The sequence below is a fragment of the Alnus glutinosa genome, chromosome 14, assembly GCF_958979055.1.
Source record: "Alnus glutinosa chromosome 14, dhAlnGlut1.1, whole genome shotgun sequence".
NCBI lineage: Eukaryota > Viridiplantae > Streptophyta > Magnoliopsida > Fagales > Betulaceae > Alnus > Alnus glutinosa.
In genome coordinates, this window is record NC_084899.1 from 22,404,875 (window position 1) to 22,426,587 (window position 21,713).

Below are 21,713 nucleotides of genomic sequence, written 5' to 3' on the forward strand. Positions count from 1 at the left end.
GTGAACAAAGGTTGTCTACCCAATTACGTACCTTGCCTCTAGAGTCTAGAATAGTGCCATTCAGTTAATATTTTTCCTTGATTATATATACTTTGCCACCAAAATGTTGGAACATGCAACACTACTTTGCTAGTGATGCTTTATTAAAAGCATATTAGATTTCCAAATCCCAAGGAGCCTTGGGATATCCCATTTTTTCCCAACTCATCTGGTAAATCTTGGCATCTTTTTTCCTAATGCATGTCCCTACGTACCAAAGTTTCTGCATCAACAAATTTATTTTCATGCACAAATTAATCTTTTGGCAGTTGGATTACGCTCATGCTATATGTGGGTATTACTTAAGTAATAAGAGCTTCCTTCACTTGTGATAAGACCTTTATTTTCCAATCATTCAACTAATTCCAAACTCGATTTTGGACTTGCCAATCAGTGCCGATAACCCCAAGTGTACTTGTCATATATGTGCGTAGCTTGAATACCAGAAATCTCAAGAATTTGCTTCCTAACCTCCTGATCGGTACTCCTACTGAAGAAGATCGGCATTTTTTTTTTTTTTTTTTTTTTTTTCTGAAGCCTTTTCATAAATATCCAGCAAGCTAGTCATTCCAAAGAGTTTGCCTTGCAAAATAGTAAGCTATTAAAAAAAAAAAAAAAAAAAAAAAATTTGATTCCACCTTGGATCTTTTTTTGGAAGTTAGAATACCTAATAAAACTCATGTGCAATCTACATTGTGAAGGAGCGAATTCAGAGTCTCAGCAAAAATAATAAAAAGATAAAGAGATAAGGAGTCCTATTGCCTTATTCCTCTGAATGGAACAATACTCCATATTTGTTGTCCATTGACAGTGATAGAATATGAGACAGTACTAATACAAGTCCAAGCATCTCCAACAGAATAGGTAAATGGTTCATAATAGTCAAATTTGACTATTATGAGCCATTTTTCGTCTCCAAACAGAATAGGCAAAATATATTTTTTCATTCTAATGTAAATAGTAAATAATCTCTTCTACCTATTCACTATTTACACTACAAAGAGTTTTTTATTATTTTATCTCCCTTTCCTTCTTTCTCTTTCTCTCTCTCTCCCTATTTCTTTCACATTTTTTTCCCACAAAAAGTAATATTTAAATGCAAATAAATAGTAGAATAAAAAATCTGTTGGAGATAAAAAAGATTAAAAGAAAAGAAAATAGTAGCTAAAATAAAGAGTAGTACTTTTTCAATAACTACTTTGGCTATTATTGCTGAAGATGTTCTCGTGACTAGCCTTTAACGATGATCAAAATGGCGTAGCATAGCCATTACAATTGACTAAAATGGCATAGACTGCTTGATACGGTAAAGCTTTTGGTAAGTGCTGTAACACCATCATTGCAACACTTTCAGAACTTTTAGCATGCAAGTAGCATGCACGCTTGTGTTGACTACTATAATTCTTAAAAGTGGTTTTGTTCTAGTCTTTAAAGAACCTTTGAGAATGTTTCTGACGTCCATTCATTGTATTAAGATTGTCTTCTCGTATGAAAACGAGACAATGGTGAATCTTTTATCAAATGCTTCATGATTGCTGATCATCAATTACACTTGAAAGCTCATGGTTTATACAGACACTCTGAACATTACTACTAAGAAAACAAAAAAAGAAAAAGGAATGAAGAAGAAAGTAATGTTGTAATAGAGTTCTACACGTCAAAAGTTGGTCAGCAAATAAGGAAAAGGAAATGCAAAAATGGGGTTCAAAATCCCAGATTAGAGTTTCAAAATCCCATATTTTCAATAAGAAAAAAGAAAATTACTTTAAACTAAACCAATTTCAAATGACCACCTAAAACTTTGAAATTCATCGTCAATTATCACAAATATTCCAAGAACTTTCTGAAATTTAATGCACACAACTCGATATGGCCTGTTGATATCATTTGAGAAAAATTCCATCATATAACGATCCAGTCCCTCACTCAAACAACTAGTTGCAAAAGAGTAGCCAACAAAAACCTTCTTCCAAACTACAGATAGTGTTCTAAAAATGTATGTTACAATAGCTGCACAATAGTACAATTCAATATTTGCTTGTTCCTCCAGAAACCACTCAAACAAAGAAAGAAAGGGAAAAAAAAAATTAAAAATTTAAAACATATATTAAAAAATAGGAAAAATAAAAGAAAACCCGCCTCTGCAATGCTTCACACATATACAAAATACACAACAATGAATAAGCGAACACCCAATATACCAACAACATCCTTGTGACTGGCTAATCATGGTCAGCATCTACTGCAGCGCCTGTCCTAGCCTGTGAGATTCGATTAGCATATATCGTGACCAACCGCAGTTGTGTGCTGTTGAGCCCCTCCAAGTACGGCAAGAATGATTTTCCAAGCATGATATAAATATCCACAAGACAGAAAACAACAGTCTGTACCACCCAATATTGACATACAACAAAACCATATTAGAATCAGAGCAGGAAAATAAAGAATTACATCCATGTAAGCATGCGGATCAACATGTTGAGAGCATAATATATATTTTTAGGAGTATATCATAATATCACTGTCATACTGTTGTTCCCAAAAGACAAGGGTGAGGGTGTGGGGGAAGGGGGAGCGGGCAAACTCCACGAGTATGCTTTTCTCATCCCCTCATTCTCTGATTCGTATGCAACTCTATTAGGTCCAAGTTATTTTCACATTTCTACACCAACTTCTAAATTCTCAATTTCACTATTAAGAAAAAAACATTTGCAATAAATTAGGCTTAGACTAAATAAATAAATAGAATTCAATTATGAACATGACGTATAGACAAAGAATCTAGTGAGGCCAAATTAAACCAGATTAACAACAGATTTTTAATAAGTTTGGCCATTATAATTACAGATGAAAAGTCATAAGAGGAAGTTCATTGCTTTTAACATTTGTTTGGTAATGGTAAGAGGTAAGAAGCATAGAAAAGTATGGGGCTGACTGAGGCTGTGTTGTGATAAGTTTGTACAGTGTTCTTTAGACGTTGTACATGAACACTTCCACTTCTCACCAAATATTTTCCGGTTCAGGGAGCAAGTATAATATGGGTATAAATTTCTTCATCGTCCTTCATTTCTTGCATAAATATCCAAACACGACATGTGAATAAAATTTTTACTCCACTTCTCTCATTCCAAGCACACTAAACACATTATCAAGTGCAAATAAAAACATTAGTACCTTACGAACATCTGCACTCGGATTTCCAAATGCTTCAAAAAGAGCAGGCAAAAAGGAGGGTAACTGAACCATCAGTTCCTCCTGAGAGAGCCGACCCACAAGCTGAAAAGAAAAAGTGAAAAAAAGAGGTTTAACAAAATAGTGTAGATAAAAATAGCAAAATAACTGAAGATAAACACCTTACAGGAAATAACTCACTTGATTCCTCATTTGAAAAAAAATCAGTTGAATATGCTTAAGAGAATTTCTATAAAGCTACAATTAAAACCAACTCCTACTGACATACTACAAGCTTGACATAAATGGTACAACTCTGATGAATGGATGTTCGAGGGATACCTTGGTCAAACAGTTTATGCAAGTAACAAGAGTTTTCTCATCTTCAGTAACCAATAAAGGAACAATAACCTGCAACATCATTAATTGAGAGCATCCACATTATATTATGATAAAATGGGGTACACAAAGCCAACACTCTTCCTATGTTATTCGTTTGTGGGGTGGGGGTGGAGATGTGGAGGGAAGGGAATACTCCAAAAAAAAAAAAAAAAAAAAAAAAAAAAAAAAAAAAAGAAGAAGAAAAAAGATATATGAGAGAGAGAGAGAGAGTCTGAACTACATACACTTAGACATCTGAAAGGATCATACTGAGACAAAACAATAGTCAAGCAGTGCTCTGCTTCATTTGAAACCTGTAGATAAAATGGAAAGAATAAGACATGGAAAAACAAAGCAAGAGCACACTAAATGAAATCTTTCAACAAATAAGTTACTTTGGGAACAATAGCCTTAGTAACATGAAGCAGCTTCTCAATCACTAACTCAACAGAATCTTCCATCGCATCTTTCTGAAAACAGGAAACCAGAGGGAAGGGGGAGGGCAAAAGGAAAAATAATTAAGACATTTGCTAAGCATGATATACCAATCAGCAGGGGGAAAAAATTGCAATGATAATGAAAACAATATGGACAGCATCCAGCAAAGAATCATAATTTAAATAAATAACAAACCTGGTTCTTAAGCATTTCAATAATCAATGAAAGAGCAAGTTCCCGAATTGAGGAATCAGAATCGTCCAACACCTCAAGTACAACTGTCAGGATTTGATTGAAGTACTGCAAATATAGCATAAACTATCATTAACATCACATCACATATATGTTAAAATGATGCAAAATAATATTTTCCCTAATAGCAAAAAGTTTGTTCTTCACTAACACAGAAAATTCACATATAAATTTACAACCAACTCCACAACTCTAAAACTATTCAAAGTTGCTGCTCAAATAGAATAACAGCACACAGCATCGAATCAGAATTTAATTAATAATTTATATAAGCAAACTATATAACCACTTCTTAAAAAGTAAAAGCACATAGAACAAAATCAAGTAATAACACAACATTTGCTTGATTGAGTGCCAAAGTGTTGGATGGCGCTTAAAACGTACAATGCTATTTATCTAATAAAAAGTTAACAAGTGAACTCCATCAAATATTCCATGATAGTCCACCAAGACTGTATTTCTAAAATAATTCTCATTCTAAAATATCTGCAGTTGTTAGCTGAATTAACTGTCCGAGTGAAACAATTTCTGAAGAAATCACAAGCAAGCAAGCTTAATGAATTAGGTTGATCAATTATGGCCAAGAAACAAGGCCTTCAGAATAGTAATACTGAACAGAACAGTACACGCATTAGTCAGAGAGTGAGAGCTCAAAAGTGGTTTAGTTGTATATCGAAGTGCCTACGCAGCTAAGTTCCAAACAGTTAAGTAAAACGAGAAAGTGGGTTAACTCAATGAAGTCATTTGAGAATACGATTTTCTTCTACCTCGTCACAAAGAAATAATCATCCAATCTAGCTTTTATTCTATTAATAAATATATGGTTACATTAATTTGCATGCATTGACACCTGAAGTGCACGATGATTGCTTGAAAATGAGGAAACTGGACATACCTTAGACCAAATAGAGTGATCATTAGCCATGGAAGTTTCAATTAACTGCTGAAGTGCACCACGCTTACTTGCAGTAGGGCTCTCATTGTTCCCGTTGCTTATCTAAAGAAAAATGAAAATAAACCTTCAATACCAGTGAAATTATCTAAAAAGTTATACCATCAACATGAAAAGTGGTTAAAGTAAATCTTTCTGAATAATTTTGAGCAAAAAACTAACAAAAACTATTGAAAAGTTTCAAACTTCAGATATCACAGGACTCACCAGATGAAGAATTTGAGGAATGCTTGGTCCTGCATCTGGCATGGCAATAATATTTACAGCTTTTGGTTTATATTGATTAAGGTCCAACTCAGTCGGAGCTTCATTAGCATGGGCCAAGACTTCTGCAACCCCCAACTGGTCTGACCTCATCAGACCATTAACGTCCAGACGAGGAGTTGACAGACCTTCCACATTTACATCATTGTTAACATTTTCTAGCTGGCTAGACCATAAGTTCTGACCTGCAGAATTGACCGTGTAAGACATATCCTTGGTTTTGGAAGAAAGGCCATCAGCATTAGAACCAGTATCAAAGTTCTGATACAAGTTCTCCCGAGTTTCATCAGAAACTGCTTGGCCAATATTTCCAGTAGAACTCCACTTCCTCCCACCATCACTATCAATGGAACCAGCAGAATACCTTCCATAGAAATTACTCTTCTTTGATGCACCAATATATCCTTCTTCAGAAGATGTTCCAACAATATCAGATGGATCATATGAAGACTTCAGTCGTCGTTCTTTCTTGTTCTGCAAAAAGTTCATTAAGTCCACTTCAATGCGAGGAGTATATTGTTTAAGGGCTCGTCTCAAGGAATTTTGTTCCTCAACTGATAAACTAATAATAAAATTCAGGACGGCTGTTGAATCAAAGTAGGAGTAAACGGATATAATGCACGTAACAGCTGCTTCCTTAAGTTTAGTATTTTTATCGTGGGCCAAAGGAGTCAATTTAGCAAGCCATAACTTAAGAATACCACTGTTGGCATAGCCTTCAGGATTCATTGCATGCTTGTTAAAGGAACTGATAGCAAAATCGATAACGGCTAACTTGGCCTTCGGTGATCGCTGTTCATCCAGTGAGCGGAGCAAAGCAGGTAAGAGAGAATCAATACTGTAAGTTTTGCTTACAATTTCCAAGGTTGTAGCACACGGTTGCCTAACTAACTCCTTTGGATCAATTAACCGTGAGAAAACATGGGGTAATATCCTTTCTATGTAACTCTCAAACGGCTTTCGGCAAGATGGAATAATATCTGCAAGTGTTGAGAGAGCAGCTTGTGCAACTTTATGGTGGGGATCATCCAAGTGCTGGAAAAACAACTTCATGACCTTCTCAAAATTCTGGATTACCTCTTGAATACCTTTTGGGCCCTGCTGCAGCAAAGAACGAAGATAATTGAAAGCTGCAACCCTAGCAGACCAGTCAGAACTTGTACTGAGTCCCTCACTCAGAGCATCACTAAGTGATGCTGGACCATCCACATAATTTGACATCTCCCCAAGTGACAGCTGGTTGTCATCAAAACTCTTTCTCCTGCCTGCAGACATCCGTCCAGCAACATTCTTTCTTAAAAGCGGCCTCTGAAAATTGGGAATGTGACTGTTTTGTGATTCCCTAAAGTTTCCATCTCTGTAAGGCGTATCCACATAATGCCTGTCAACATTGGGGTTCATAAATCGCCTAGCCTCCCTCATATCATTAATCTCTTCAGAAGCCCTCTTAGCTGAGTATGATGAAAATGCTGGCAAAGACTCAGTTGCCACATTACTTTGAGACGACAATTTACCAGAATCTTTGGAAGCTTGAATCTGGGTGATGATGTCAGAAAAAACTAAGCCGCCATTTCGGTTACTACCTTTACTGATACTAGAGGCAGTTGATTCTGCCATTAAAGTGCTTGTCAGATGATTAGAAGCTGGGACAGCAGGAGGGAACGGTGGATCACGAGATGATGGAGGGTCAACTCCTGCACTAGGGGCAATAAGAGAAGAATTTACCACTCACACATTGTTCAATTTTTAACTTCTTAGTGAATCATCACAGCCTCACTCAATGATTTCATGCACCAAGACTTGATAATGGTTTTGCAATGAAAGAAAAATATTAATAAGCGAAGTCATTTAGTACCTAGATCCAAACTAGATGATCGGAGCATTGAAGAATTATGTTTCTCTGATAAATCCAAACCTCTGAGCATGCTTTCAATTGCAGTGACCTTCTGTTTGCTAGAATGCAACACACTTTCAAGACTACGTTCAGAAACTTTACTACGTGACTTTGCTTGTGACAGAAGTAGTCCAGAAGACAGTGATGTCCCTGACTGTAAACTTGAACTTCTGTCCATCGCAACAATAGCAGATGTTCCATATCCAGGTAGATTTGAGGGAGCAGATGATTGAGAGGTAAATGAAGTCAGTACACCTCTATCACGGATGGAAGGAGAAGCATGTCGCCTATGTATGCCTCCATCCTCTTCATTTATTATCTGTGCAAAAAAGGTTCACTTCAAGCAATATTTTTTTACCAATGAAAGCAGAGACATCCTCAGGGGGAAAAGAAACATGTACCCTTTGAATAACAGGATCAAAGGATGAAAATAAGCGCCGGGAACGCTCTGGCCAAGTTTTTGCAAACATTCTATAACACATTCTTGCAGTTGATCGCACCTGACAGTTGAAAACATTGAGCAATTATACTTACATATAGTCTGTAATCAGTTTGAGTAAGAATATATTTATTGACTTAAAAATATATATATATATATATATATATATATATATATATATATATATATATATATATATATATATATATATATATATATATTTATTGAACTCAGTGAAGAGAAAAAGAAGATGATGATGAGTTCTTCACTAAAGGTGACGATTAGCATTCAATTAAATAACACAGACTGCAGACAAGAAAAATGTCAAACAAACAAGTTTCTCTTTCCAAATTCCCTTTCTTCTTTTAAAAGAAAATTTTAGGCTAAAAGAGAAGAGAAACACTTTACTATTTTAATAAAAGAAGAAGAAACTAAAACCTCAAATTGAAGCATCAAGATAATCTAAAAAGGGAAGGATGATCTCAAAGAAACAGAAAACTAGAAAAATAACAGTCACTAAAGCATAACTTTCAGCATATGCATGGCATGTTCCACTGAAATTCTAATCGTGTACGCAACAGGGAAATTATAACTATGACTGATATGCATGTAGGTTCACAAGGATCAGCTTAACCTATCATGAATGCCAAGCTGAAAAACATGCAAAACGTATCTATGTTCATAGATCATAAAAAATTAGAACTCAACATATAAGTACCTCACTCATTGCATCTGCAACACAACATCTTATAAAATCTTCATAAAGATCTGCCGATCGCTGTATTTCAGGCGCATCGGGCCAATGTTCCAATATCAATAGTGCATATTCACAACACCTACAGTACAAGAGAATATAAACAGTCAGTGAAACAATGACACACAGTTATAACCTAAAAAATGAATGGTTCAGTCATACCTTGCACGGAGTATTGCACTACGGTCATTTTTTGCAGAATCGGCTATACGAGGGAGCACACGGGGAACTTTGCAGTTACGCAACATCTGTAAACAAAAAAGATAGGATGAAAGAAGCGCATATAAAATAAAGAAAAAGAAAAGGTTAGCATTACCGTTTTTATGCAGTTATCCGCAGATTCTGCAATTACAAGTACAGTGATCACAACCAGCTTGAAAAGCACCTGATTATCATATCATAAAATTATTAAAATTTTCCAGTATATAAACATTGCTATTGTCAGGAAGAAAAGGTTGAACTCACTGGAATGAACGTCTCCGCACATGCCTCAAAATCTCCCAACAGCTCCTTCGACAAAAAGCATAATAGATGGCACGCCTAGAAAAAATGAAGGAAATAAGAAGAAAGAAATATATCAAGAGCTACATACAACCACAGAGATTTTAAGTGGAATGGACGAAATAAATAAGTACTTGGAGTAGAGGTACTGCTTGGTTGCAGTGTAATTTATCAGTCATTTTTTCATACTCTAATACAACCAAATTCCTAGTTTCTTCCTTTTGAAATTTCACCTAGACCACAGCTATGGAATAGCATGCATATTTTCTTAGACAATTTAGTCTACATAATCCAGTTTTTTTCCCCACTCTTGGGTTTGATTTATGCAATAGCTAGTGTAATCAAAAGACATTTCCCAACATAAGACAAAGATAACGACAAAGAATGGATGGGAAAGAAAAGATTTATAATTGTTCAAAAAAGGAAAGCAAACAATAAAAATCAGAAGGCATCCCACTTTGAACAACTAAAACAAGTCTGTAAGACATTAAACAACCAAGAACCATAGATAGCAACTTCGATCTACTCTCCTTCAAAGGAAAGGGGGAAGAAGGAACCTATCAACTGGCCCCTGAAACACAAGAAAATGCTAGCACACCTGCTTCACTATGCTAGACCTCCGATCGGATAATTGTGTGCTTAGAGGGCCAACAAGTTGCTTCAAGAGTCCCCGGAAACATGGATAGTCAGCAGCACCTGATAGGAAAATAATTATTGGTCCATCAGAGAGGAATTATGGAAAAAGGAACACATGGTCAACCCAAAAGAACAAAGAGAAATTGTAGGTAGATAGAAAAGAGGGATCTAAAACTGCTGGAACCCCAAAATGAACCCTTCAGCCGTTGCCAATATATGGAGACAAAAATGCGACCAAATTGAAGATATTATTACTGGGAAGTCAAGTTAGAGAAATGAAATCAAAATGATGGAACCCCAAAATGAACCCTTCCGCAGTTGCTAATATATGGAGACAAAAAATGCAACCAAATTGATGATATTGCTTCTGTAAAGTCAAGTTAAAGAAAATCAGATGGTTCAATTCAAGAGTTCCAGATGTTAGCTACCTGCCCAAATTTGATAAGCATAAAGTTAGTTGGGGTAATTTAGCACACCAAGGATAATGGCAAGGGCAAGGACATCACTTCCCTACATTCATGTTCACATTGAAAACTTCAGCACTGACACAAGGTCAGCAGATTAGTACACTTCGGTAGGGTTTTCTGTCCAACTAGAACCAATATCAATATTCTACTTCCCAGAATTCATACTTTGGGAAGTTTTCCCGTCCAACTAGATCAATGATCTCTACTTCACACAAGTCATTAATTTAATGTAAAAACCTTTTATATGAATACATAAACTGATTTCAAGCACAATTAATTGAGTGTTCAATCTCCCGATAAATTGAGATCCTAGAGTCAAGAAGAGTTGACAATCAACCTCAATGGGTTCTACTAATCATATCCTTCTAGTTCCAAAACCATTAGTAGATACATCTTAATGGTGGATTACCTCATCTTCAAAGATTATACTTATAAAAGAGTGTATAACATTATACCTCTTCTAGAGGTCTCAGGTGTCTGGTGCCTCACAAGTACGTTGTTACACTACAAATTCAATGGTCATAAAGATTGAAGAATGGAAGAAAAGCATATGAATAAGACATTTCACGTTACAGTATGAATATCCAAGAGTTCAATCTGGTTTCATCTATTTGGAAACTTTATTTAATAATAATAAAAAGCCATAATTCTCTCGAGCACTTTCCATCAAAAAGTCCTCTTAAGATCGATATAATGCCATGATTTCAAGTACATTCCCCATAAATTACCAAAAACTATTAAACCAAAATAAAAAAGTAAAAGAATGGGTCATGCCTAGAAGAGTGTCGGAGTTTTTGGCTAGCTAAAGAGGTCAATGGGAAAGTCATTGCATTTAGAAGCTTGGAAAATGGCTCCTCTCTGCTTAATGTGGTGCATTAGGAGAAAGTAGAATGCGAGGAGCTTCGAAAAATTGTGAGAAATCGGTGTTAAGAGTTAAAAACTGTAATGTTCAAATCTCTTTATGCTTAGATGGCGGTGTACAATAGTCCTCGCTTTTCTAGTTTTACGGAATTTCTGGACTTATGTTCTTTTTCTCCCAAATTTGGAGTCCCTTTTATATACTTCTTGTGAACTTGGGTTGTGTCCCTATGCGCTTTTAATGAGATTGATTTACTTATCAAAATAAAAAGTAAAAGAAGGTGAGAAACGGGAGGGAGAAATCTAGAGCCTAGACCACAATGCTACCAATGACCTCTATTTTGCATACATGCATACAAAGACATTCACACACAAATATCTATAAACACATACATATAATTTTACATTTATAAAAGATACTTATGCGAGCGAACAAAACAATGACCATTGGAATCCCCAGATCTCAAACAACACTAAAGAAGAAGAAAAATAGAGAGGGAGAGAGTGGGTAATGCGGGAAGTAGGGTTGATTTGTAGAGTGAAAAGATTCATTCAACCAAAAAACTCCCACAACCTCACTAGTTTGTGCTCACCTACCAAATTGACAAACATGCATAGAGATAATAAAGTAGTAAAAGAACGAGCCTAAAAATTAGCCTTACGATTACCTAACATCTTCAGACCTAAAAGGGCACATAACGAATGCACCCATCTGTAGTTGTTTAGCAACAAGCATAAAACCATCAAGAATTTTTTTCTTTTTTTAGTAATCGACAAATATCATAAAAAGCGTAAAGGCACTCCTAAGTCCCCAGGAAGTATACAAGAGGAGAAAACCATCAAGAAGTATGACAAGGTGCATATAAAGATCTACACAAGATCTACAATTATAAATGCCTCATGTATGCCATGATCACTGAACCAATTGGAACTTTTGTTAATGTCATCACACAATCTAGGAGCAATATTAAACTTCATGACCAACTAGAAGGGCCAGGAGCACTCATGACACCAGCATATATTAAAACATGATATCATTCTTTGGCCAGCATTTTTACAAGCAAATCTGACTATGGCATTTTGTCCACATTTTGCCAACTCTTTAGACTTTTTTTTTTAATAGCAACGTCAAGGTTCCTTGTACCAAAATGACAAAAATTAGACAAATAAATAACCATCAATCTCAAAATATTCACTTTACAAGCATATAAAATTTTCAAAGACATGCACACACAAATGCCTGAGCAAACAGACGCATGACAGACCCAGAGAGGAGGGAAAACAAACCTCCAGAAACAAGGCCTTCAACTTTCTGCATTGCAGCAATCCTGATGGACCAGTCTTTTTCTGGTACAAGGATAGAAGCCGTCTTTTCAATTTCCCGTATTAGCTCCTTCTCTGAGTATACTTTAATAGGTTCTATGGGTTTTTCTGTAACATCTCCTTCTGCTGCAAAGAAATTACATTCAATATCACAATGTCACCAATTTAATACCCATGCTGACTATTACAGATTTTTTAACAAAAATAAAAATGTAGCATTACATCATCTTCTATGAAAAGAAAACTTTTCTAATCGAATTTCATTAAAACCAAAGGGCGCACCCAAGTACATAGGGACATATACATGAGAAACACCTAACCAAAGAAATATAAAAGATAAAAAAAGTCATGGAAACCAAAAATATGGAAACAATCATAGGTAGCCATCCAATGGAAAAGGGAGTTAAAATAAGGCCTTTTTAACTCTGTCACCTTCCTTTCTCTATCTTCAAAGTTTCGGTCATTTCTTTCTCTCCAAATATACCACATCAAACTTAGCGAAATCATCTTCCATACAACTTCACTCAGAGGGCTACAAAACTTCCCTCTCCAACAAGCGAAAAGATCTCTCACTCGACGGGGCATGAACACTAAGCCAAACAATCCAAAGAAGTTCCATAATGCACTAACTAACTCACAATGGAGTAAAAGATGGTCGACAGTTTCTCCACTCTTCTTACACAAACACCACAAATCGACCACAATGATATACCACTTCCCCAAAGTGAGTATCTTACCTAAAGCGGTCGTACAAGCGAAAAAAGGCGCTCTCAAATGGGCCTTACTCCGCCAAATATACCTCCAAGGGAAATGGGTGTTACCATGAAAGATTTAAGACAACGAGCAAACCTCAAACCAACCTCTCTTGGAAGGGATCCAATAAAGCTTGTATACATCATCCAGTCTCAAACTAATGGAGTAGAGTTGATCAAAGAACGAAGTAAAATAATTCCAACTCCCAATGATGTGATGCTCTAACAAAATTAGCGTTCCCCTAAGGAGCGCCATTAGAGAACTAGAGATGATCTACCACGAAAGCATCCCTAAGGCAATAAGTAATGCTAAACAATTCCAGATACAATCCCTTAAGGGGCAATGCCCCATACCATATGCCATGCCAAAAACTAACTTTGGAACCGTCACCCACCTCAAATATAGTAAAACTAGAAAACTCCTCTCAACCCCTCCTAATGAATTTTCTAACACTACCTCATACGAACCATCGACTCCATTAGAGCACCACCCGCACCATTGACTACAAATTTGAGGTCCACTACCAATTTCCACACGGCCTCTCTCTTATAAGCATAACACTATAAACACTTCCCCAAAATAGCTCGGTTGGACATGAGCAAATTTTGAACCCTCAGACCCCCTTCAAAACCGGAAAACACACATTGGACTAGCAAACCAGGTGAAATTTGACCTCTTCGCCCACACCTGCCCACAGGAAATCTAGCTTTAATTTATCAATTAAGTTGGCCAGGCTCACCGGGAGGGGAAACAAAGACATAAAGTAGGTAGGAAATTAGACAATGTGTTGTGCTCTTGATCAAGGTAATTCTACCTCCTTTAGACAAGTACAAGCGCTTCCAACCAGCCAATCGACGTTCAATCATCTCAATTATGCTATCCCAAATACATTTGGCTTTACATGACACACCCAAAGGAAGACCTAGGTACATCATAGGCAAAGAGAAGACCATCCCAAAATCCTAGCCAAGCCTTCTACGTTATTGACATTACTAACATAAACCAATTCTGACTTCGCCAAATTAATCTTCAAACCTGAGACAACTTCAAAACATAAAAACAAATATCGTAAAAGACGAAGGTGATTTAGGTCAATCCAACAAAAATTAAAGTGTCATCCGCAAACAAGATATGAGAGATATCAATCCCACCATCATTCCTAGTCCTCACAAAAAAGCCAAACAACAAGCCCCCGCTCACTGCAACAAAAATCATCTTACCCAACGCCTCCATAACAATGACAAACAGCAACAGGGACAATGGGTCCCCTTTGCTCAAGCCACTAGAACTACTAAAAAAAAACTTGAAGAAGTGTTATTCACCAAAACAGAAAAATGCACAGTGAGCATTCCAAGTACACCATTTCCTTCCAAAAGCGCTCTTCCTCAACATAAGCTTTTTTTATACTCCTTGTGTACTTAGGGGTGCCTTACGCTTTTGCTAATAAAACTTTTCTTACTTATAAAAAAAAATTAAAAAAAAAAAAAAAATATATCTAATTCTACTATCAATGCATTCATTAGCAATGAGAACAAGATTTAAAATCTGCCTGCCCCAAATAAAGGTGTTCAAAGACTTAGAGATAATCTTCACCAAAACCATTTTCAACATGTTAGCTAGAACTTTGACAATGATTTTGTAAATGCCACTCACTAGACTAAGTGGATGCCCCTAGAACCATTGGAATGATAGCGATGAAAGTGGCGTTTAGACTCCTCTCGAACTTGCCTCTAACATGGAAGTCATGAAATACCTTCATAATCTCTTCCTTCAAAACATCCTAGCTAGCTTAGAAGAAAGCCAAAGATTAGCCGTCAAGACCCGGGACCTTATCACTATTCATAGCTTTCACAACCTCCCAAAACTTGTAAGAAAGCAGAGCACATACTTTTTCTTTTATAAATAAATCAATCTCATTAATAGCACAAAGAGACAAAACATGTGTAAACAGGGAGTATACAGGATAGATCTCCTGAGAAAAAGAATAACAAAATTCCAAAAAATCAGTGAATCTAGAAAAACTAGCAGTACTATATGCCGCCATCCATGCATAAAGGGATTTCAATTCTTCCACTGATCTCTCGAATCTTCAAAGCTCTTTGCATTCCGCTCTCTCGAAATACACCACATTAAATAGAGAGGAGTCATCCTCCAAACTTCTAATATGTTCCGCCTTCCCACTTGACCTCTCCAATTATCCAACACCACAATCAGCTTTCTAGGAATAATCTACTCTACTCCAAAAAGACTGAAAAGCGTAACCCATAACTCTCTTGCCACCTCACAATGAAGAAGAAGATGATCTATGGACTCTCAACTCCTCTTACACATACAACACCAGTCTACCACTATTATTCTCCTCTTTCTCAAGTTATCCAAAGTTAAGTTCCTCCCTAGAGCTGCCATCCACGCAAAAAAATGCTACTCTTAAAGGAGCCTTACCTTTTCAAATACTCTTTTGTTTTATAAGTACTAAACCAATCTCATCAAAAGAGTAAGGCGCCCCTAAGTACACAGGAAGTATACAAAAGGAACCACCTAACTAGAACCTTTCCAAATACTCTTCCAAGGGAAAAAGGAGCCTACCGGAATGGACAATGCATGATAAAAGGATTTTACATCAAAATTTTGTCTTTTGGATAGAATCCAACATATTTTATCCTCTCATCCTTGTCTCAGCCTAATAGAGTACAGAAGATGAAAGAAAGATGTTACTAATTCCCTCTCCTAATCTTGCGCCAATGGTAAATGATATATTCCATTGAATATTTCCATTAGAGAACTACACATGATCTGCCACCCACGCCTCCTGACTTTGCACAATACTAAAAAAATGGGGAAAAAATATCCTTCAAAGGCTGGGCCCAACACCACACATCATGCTAAAACCTGATTTTTTATCCATTTCCCACAACATATCTAAAGATCTAGAAGAAGAAGAAAAAAAAAAAAAAAAAACCCCACCCACCTAATTTATTTCCACACCCCCACTCCAAAAGGCCCCACTACCTCATTAGAACACCAACCTCCCGTTATACTTTAATATTTAGTTTCCACCACCATCCCCAGAGCCTTCCTTCCTTTATGTAGCATAACGCCATAACCCTTTTCCCATAAGAGCTTGGTTCTTAACCAGATTTTTTTACTCCAAACCTCTGGAAGACAATGGAGTACAAATCTTCGACCAGCTAACTAAATGAAATTTAAATTCATCACCAACTCCACCCCACAAGTCCCTTTGAATTTTCTCAATCTTGTTAACCACACCACAAGGAATGGGAAAAAGGAGCAAATAATATATAGGAAGATGCAGAAAAATGCTTTTAATCAGGGTCAACCTACCACCCTTATGCTAATAGAGCCTCTTTCATCCAACCAAGCGACGTTACATTTTCTCCACAATACCATCCCAAATTGACTTCGCCTTAAACGAAGCGTCCAAAGGAAGACCAAAATATTTCATCCCAATCGGACGTTCCATTAATTATGACTCTAAAGGTGGTAGTTCAAGCCGTGGTAAAAGTAAGGGAAGGGGTTTCTCAATTATTAGTGAAGCCTAAATTGTTATCTTGGAAGATGAGAGGATTGACTAAAAGGGACAAACGCCTGAGGGTTAAAAATTTACTTAGAGAATGGAGGGTCAATGTTGTTTGTTTTCAGGAAATTAAACTGGAGGTTATGTGTTGCAGTGTTGTTTGCAATTTGTGGGGTTGTCATCATGTGGATTGGTGTTGTTTAGACTCTAGCGACACTTCCGCTGGTATTTTGCTTATGTGGGATGAGGGTGGTGGAAAAGATTGACGTGTGTGGGAGAGTATTATGCTGCTTTTCTTTCAAAAACCTTGAAGATCATTTCACATGGGCTTTTGCGGGTGTTTATGACCCAAATGTTAATGGGGATAGAAGATTTCTTTGGGATGAATTGACTAGTTTGTCTGGCTAGTGGAACTTGCCTAGGTGCATTGGAGGAGATTTTAACGTCTCTCATTTCCCTAGTGAGAGATCGGGAGAAGCCCATTCTAATCCGGCTATGGTGTTCTCAGATTTCATTTTTTATCAGGGATCGATGAATAACATAGCGAAAGACTTGGTAACAACAATCAGAAGCGTCAGCGTCTTCTGACCAAAAGATAAAACATGCTCCCAGGCTTAATAATGATAAAACTCCGTAGAGTGTTTGAGAAAATTCTTTGATTTAATTAATAATTCAATGGTTTTTTATTACATTGCAAACTCACCTATAAATAGAAGAGAAATACTCATAGAGAAAGTAAACTATTCCTAGTAAGATAAAGAAATAAATAAAGTAGATCTACTCCTAGTAAGGAAAGGAAACAAAGTCTTAATTGTAAATAATAAAATAAAATCCCGGCTTGACGATCAAGCCATTTCTTTTGTACTTCCAATGTCTAAGAACAAGTAAAATTCTAATCAAATGGCACTGCTCCAATATTATTTTGACATTTTTCCTATTTTCGTTTTCACATAAATGGGTAAATTCTGTCCTACATCAATAGATCCCCCTCTTGTTGATGAGAGTACTAGGTTGAATAATCAGGATCTTTCCTCTTGGTCCAGGATTGATAAATTTCTTATCTCACCGAATTGAGAATCCTAGTTTCCTAGTGTCCCAGAGGAGGCTTCTAGACTTTGCTCGGGATCATTTCCAATCCTTTTTTATAGCAGAAACTTTCAAAGGGGTAGAAGATATTTCAAATTTGAGAATGTGATTAAAATATGAGGGTTTTGTGATAAACCCTATATAAGCACTCCTTTTAAAGATGTAGACAAACTAACATCTAAGACATCACACTTTGAAATTGATGGACTCTTTAGACCATGATTTGGAAAAGAAAAAAAGCTAAGTAGAAGTGCTAGAACATAAACTTTCATTAAATTCTAAACATATATGAATAAGTGTCAGAATATTCGCAAAATTCAAGGTCAAAGCATCCTAACCTCCAAAAAGAGACATCTCCCTAGATGAACTCTTGGCCTTTGGACTACTTCTCTTGGGATTATGGCTCGCGGGTTTAATCTCTCCAGCAGCGAAATTACCTGCAAGTCCATCTGAAGAGCGAACTTGTGGTTCTATCCTCTCTAGCCTGGCGTTGATATCTTTCACCTGCAGTTATAAATTATATCAAAAGAGAACAAGTAAAAGAAGTAATAACATATTTTTCAGGTTGAAAATGTAATTGCACCAAGTGGTCTATGCTAAAATTTTATTTTGTACAACACTATCTGAAACTTAGGCAAGTGGTCTATGCTAAAACATAAAGGATGGAAACATCAGATTAAGATGGGGATGTTCTCGGTTAGATATTCACCATGGACGTAGGAAGATGATGGCGCTGAAGTTCGTCACGAAATTGAGGCCCAGCCTGTGCATACATCTCCTACAAAAAACAAACAAAAAAGATCAGATTAATTTGTCCACATGTACATCACATACCTCCTCCGAAAATACTCGGATGAGATTAAGCAGAACATCTGTAAAAGCACTAATGTGAGGTTGGAGTACAACAAAATTGGACCTTCCAATCACGTAGCAATAGTTCTTCCAATTACTATAGCATGAAATACACCTTCCAAAACACCAATCTTCCTTATTATTTGACGCTACACATCAAGTCAATGTATCTACCTCATAAAACTCACATCATACCTTCCAAAACATTAAGTAAAATCATTTAATGCAACCAATCAATAGAAAATTACTTTCTGTGGTGTCACATTTTGTTGTCATGATTGAAATAGAAAATTAACTGAAGTAGTTCCATGAGCATTTTGCGATGCTTTAAGCAACATCAGGTACTTATGGTGAATCTAGACATAATTAAATTGTTGGGCAAGGACAAAGTCCAAATAAATTGTTGTCCTTCTAAAAGTGAGATGCTCAACCTTATTAAGATTGGTCTCAGTGGTCTCCAAACCTATAATATCTATTAAAGGCAGAAGAGAGGAGAGGGGGGGGGGGGGGGGGGGGGGGGGGGGGGAAGAGCTTGAATTTATATGATAAAAAGTTTCAATGTCAGCAGCAATTCTAATTGTGTACTAGTAACAAATTAAGTTCACAGTAATAATCAAACCCAGTAGCAAATGTAGCTGATCTTTAAGATAGAGTAACATTTAAAAAAAAAATGCCAGAGGACAAGACCAACCTCAATACACAATATAGCCGCTTCTCTAACACCAGGATTTGAATCATTAAGCATCTGCAAAATCTGATAGCGAAATAATTTTTTGATAAGTTTACGTGCAAACTAATATTCAATAGCAAAATAATTTATACACTTTGGTCAATTTTCCTTGAAAAACTTGTACCACACATGAAAGGTATAAGGTTTTTGTTGCTCATTATACCGGAGGAAGAATAGCCCGCTGAAGAGGAAGCTCGGTAGATGCAAAAAGACCAATTGCTGATGTGACAGTACGTACAAACTCTTCTCTAACCCTCCAGCTTTTATGTGTCCAAGCATATGACCCCGCTCTTTCAACAATGATCGTTGGAGAAGAAACCTACAGGCACAATTTTAAGCCCTTCATCTTAGCTATATACACCTACCAAGTTTACATTATCATAGAGTCTCCCTAAACATTCTTATCTTCTTCAAAGACATGGCAAAAAACCGAGAACAAATGCATTATTAAAAATTAACGCTTTTTACAAAAGTGTCTTTGCATAGCTTGCAATAATAGCACATAGAATACATTATATGCCTAACCTTGCCTAGGCATCCATTCCTCCGCCTATGACATTAGATATATTATACGCCTAACCTTGCAATAATAGCACATAAAATTCGTTATATGCCTAACCTTGCCTACGCATTCGTTACACTTAAAATGGCTCGAAATATATTTACTATAATTTGAAATAACCCAAACAAATTTATCAAAGCAAAATAAAGAAAAATCCCATAAAACACAACAAAAATATAGGTACAGAAAATTTAATCGTACCTGGACATATGTATAAATTGGAATAATTACGAAATTAATAAATGCATTTAATTATAAATTAACCACATAAAATTAACGCTTTAACAAAAGCGTGCCTTAACATAGCTTTCGATAATATTGCAAAGTATACTACATAGAAAATAACCAAAAAAAAAAAAAAAATGCATAAAACATAACGAAAATTAAAGCAAAAACAATCAAAAAAAAAAAAATCAATCACACACGCGCACACACATATCTAGCTCTAGGTTTCGTACCTGCATGAGAGTGAGCAGGAGGCGCCTGGCGGCGTCGCGGACGGGCTGCTTGGCGTCTCCAAGGCGGTCGACGACGGCGGGGACGAGTGCGTTGAAGTGGAGCTTGAGGTGGTCGCCGGAGAGCACTGCGGCGGAGTCCAAAGCCTGCAGAGCCCCCTGCGAGACCCTGAAGTTATTGTCCTTGAGGAGATCCAAGCAGCAGTCCACCAGCGCCGTCGTCTCCGCCGCGCTCAGGCTCTTCCGAGAGCCCTCCAGCACCTCATGCAGGCGCTCGACGCCCGCCATCCGCTCCTTCGTGTCCTTCGCGCGCGCCAGCTCCAATGCTTCCTCCATTGCCGCTCGGATCTGGTCAGGTTCGCCTCAGATCTGAACGCGATCGAACCCTAAACGTTCGAGCATAGAGAGAGTGAGAGTGAGAGAGAGAGAGAAAGAGAAATGTAGAGAGGGAAAAATGGACGGAGAGAGTGAGACTGTGATGGTTCAATGTAAACTGGAAACGCTTTCAAGTGAGTTGAGTGTGTGAAAGAGTAAGACAGAGAGAAAAACAGGGGGAGAGAGCGAGAGAGTGAAGGTTGCTTTACTAGATTGACGGAGGAGGAAGATTATGAGACTAATGTGGTTGGAGGAGGTGGTGGTTGGGGAATTCGCCACCTATTTCCTTCGAATTTACGGGTTGTGCCACTGTGCTGTTAGTACGGTCTTTTCTTTTTTCTTTTTTTTTTAATGGGAAGAACCAGCAAACAAAAAAAAAAAAAAAAATTGAATCAGTTTTATTTGTGTGATAAAATTATCCTTTTACTTTTTCATAGACAATTTTACCTTTCAAATAACACAAACAAACAGGATTTAAAGGATCCAAATGCACAAAAATTGGCACAAATATAACATTTAATTTTTAACGTTGAAAACTTGATTGCTAAAGGCTTTGAAGTATAAAAAAAGAAATGAATTAAGCAATCATCAATTTCTGTAATGATTAGAGATTAAGGGAGTGAAATGCCTCGTAAAAGATTAGGAATTTCGGAATTTAATTTGTTTTAATGATTATCTTGTGTTAAGTTGATACGAAGGCATGTTTTTTAATGTTATAACAATATATACTTAAGTTATTAATGCATGCACAGCATAATAATACCAGTTATTAATACATCAAGAGGGCAACAAATGGTTATCTAAATTTGTAGTTTTGTTTATTTAATTGATTTTTTTTAAAAAAAAAAACGGAGCATATTAAATAGATTGAATAGGAAGAAGGAATTTTGGACATGATTTGTTACAGAAAAGATATTTGTGATATTTTATTAAAATAAACGGAGCATTATTGAAAACTTATTTGTTATAATATGGGATAGTATAGTATTCATATCC

The 21,713-nt window shown here is 36.5% G+C and overlaps 1 protein-coding gene across 2 annotated transcripts; it reads right to left on the reverse strand.

The window, feature by feature from the left end:
* Positions 1 to 1,988: 1,988 nt before the first annotated feature.
* On the reverse strand, positions 1,989 to 20,945 carry LOC133856906 (CLIP-associated protein). Of its 2 annotated transcripts, none has more exons than XM_062291953.1 (21): positions 20,346 to 20,945; positions 19,489 to 19,644; positions 19,287 to 19,349; positions 18,453 to 18,521; positions 18,082 to 18,247; positions 12,334 to 12,492; positions 9,684 to 9,781; positions 9,050 to 9,124; positions 8,901 to 8,969; positions 8,747 to 8,832; positions 8,549 to 8,666; positions 7,793 to 7,891; positions 7,353 to 7,710; positions 5,441 to 7,191; positions 5,177 to 5,278; positions 4,225 to 4,329; positions 3,987 to 4,061; positions 3,837 to 3,905; positions 3,553 to 3,621; positions 3,214 to 3,315; positions 1,989 to 2,423 (listed from the first exon to the last, which is right to left on the reverse strand). In XM_062291953.1, the coding sequence occupies exons 1-21, from the start codon at positions 20,676 to 20,678 to the stop codon at positions 2,262 to 2,264; spliced, it is 4,284 nt and encodes a 1,427-aa protein (XP_062147937.1). In that variant the 5' UTR covers positions 20,679 to 20,945; the 3' UTR covers positions 1,989 to 2,261. The 2 variants fall into 2 exon arrangements, with proteins under 2 accessions (XP_062147937.1, XP_062147936.1); XM_062291952.1 differs by having other exon boundaries at positions 12,334 to 12,495.
* Positions 20,946 to 21,713: the final 768 nt, after the last annotated feature.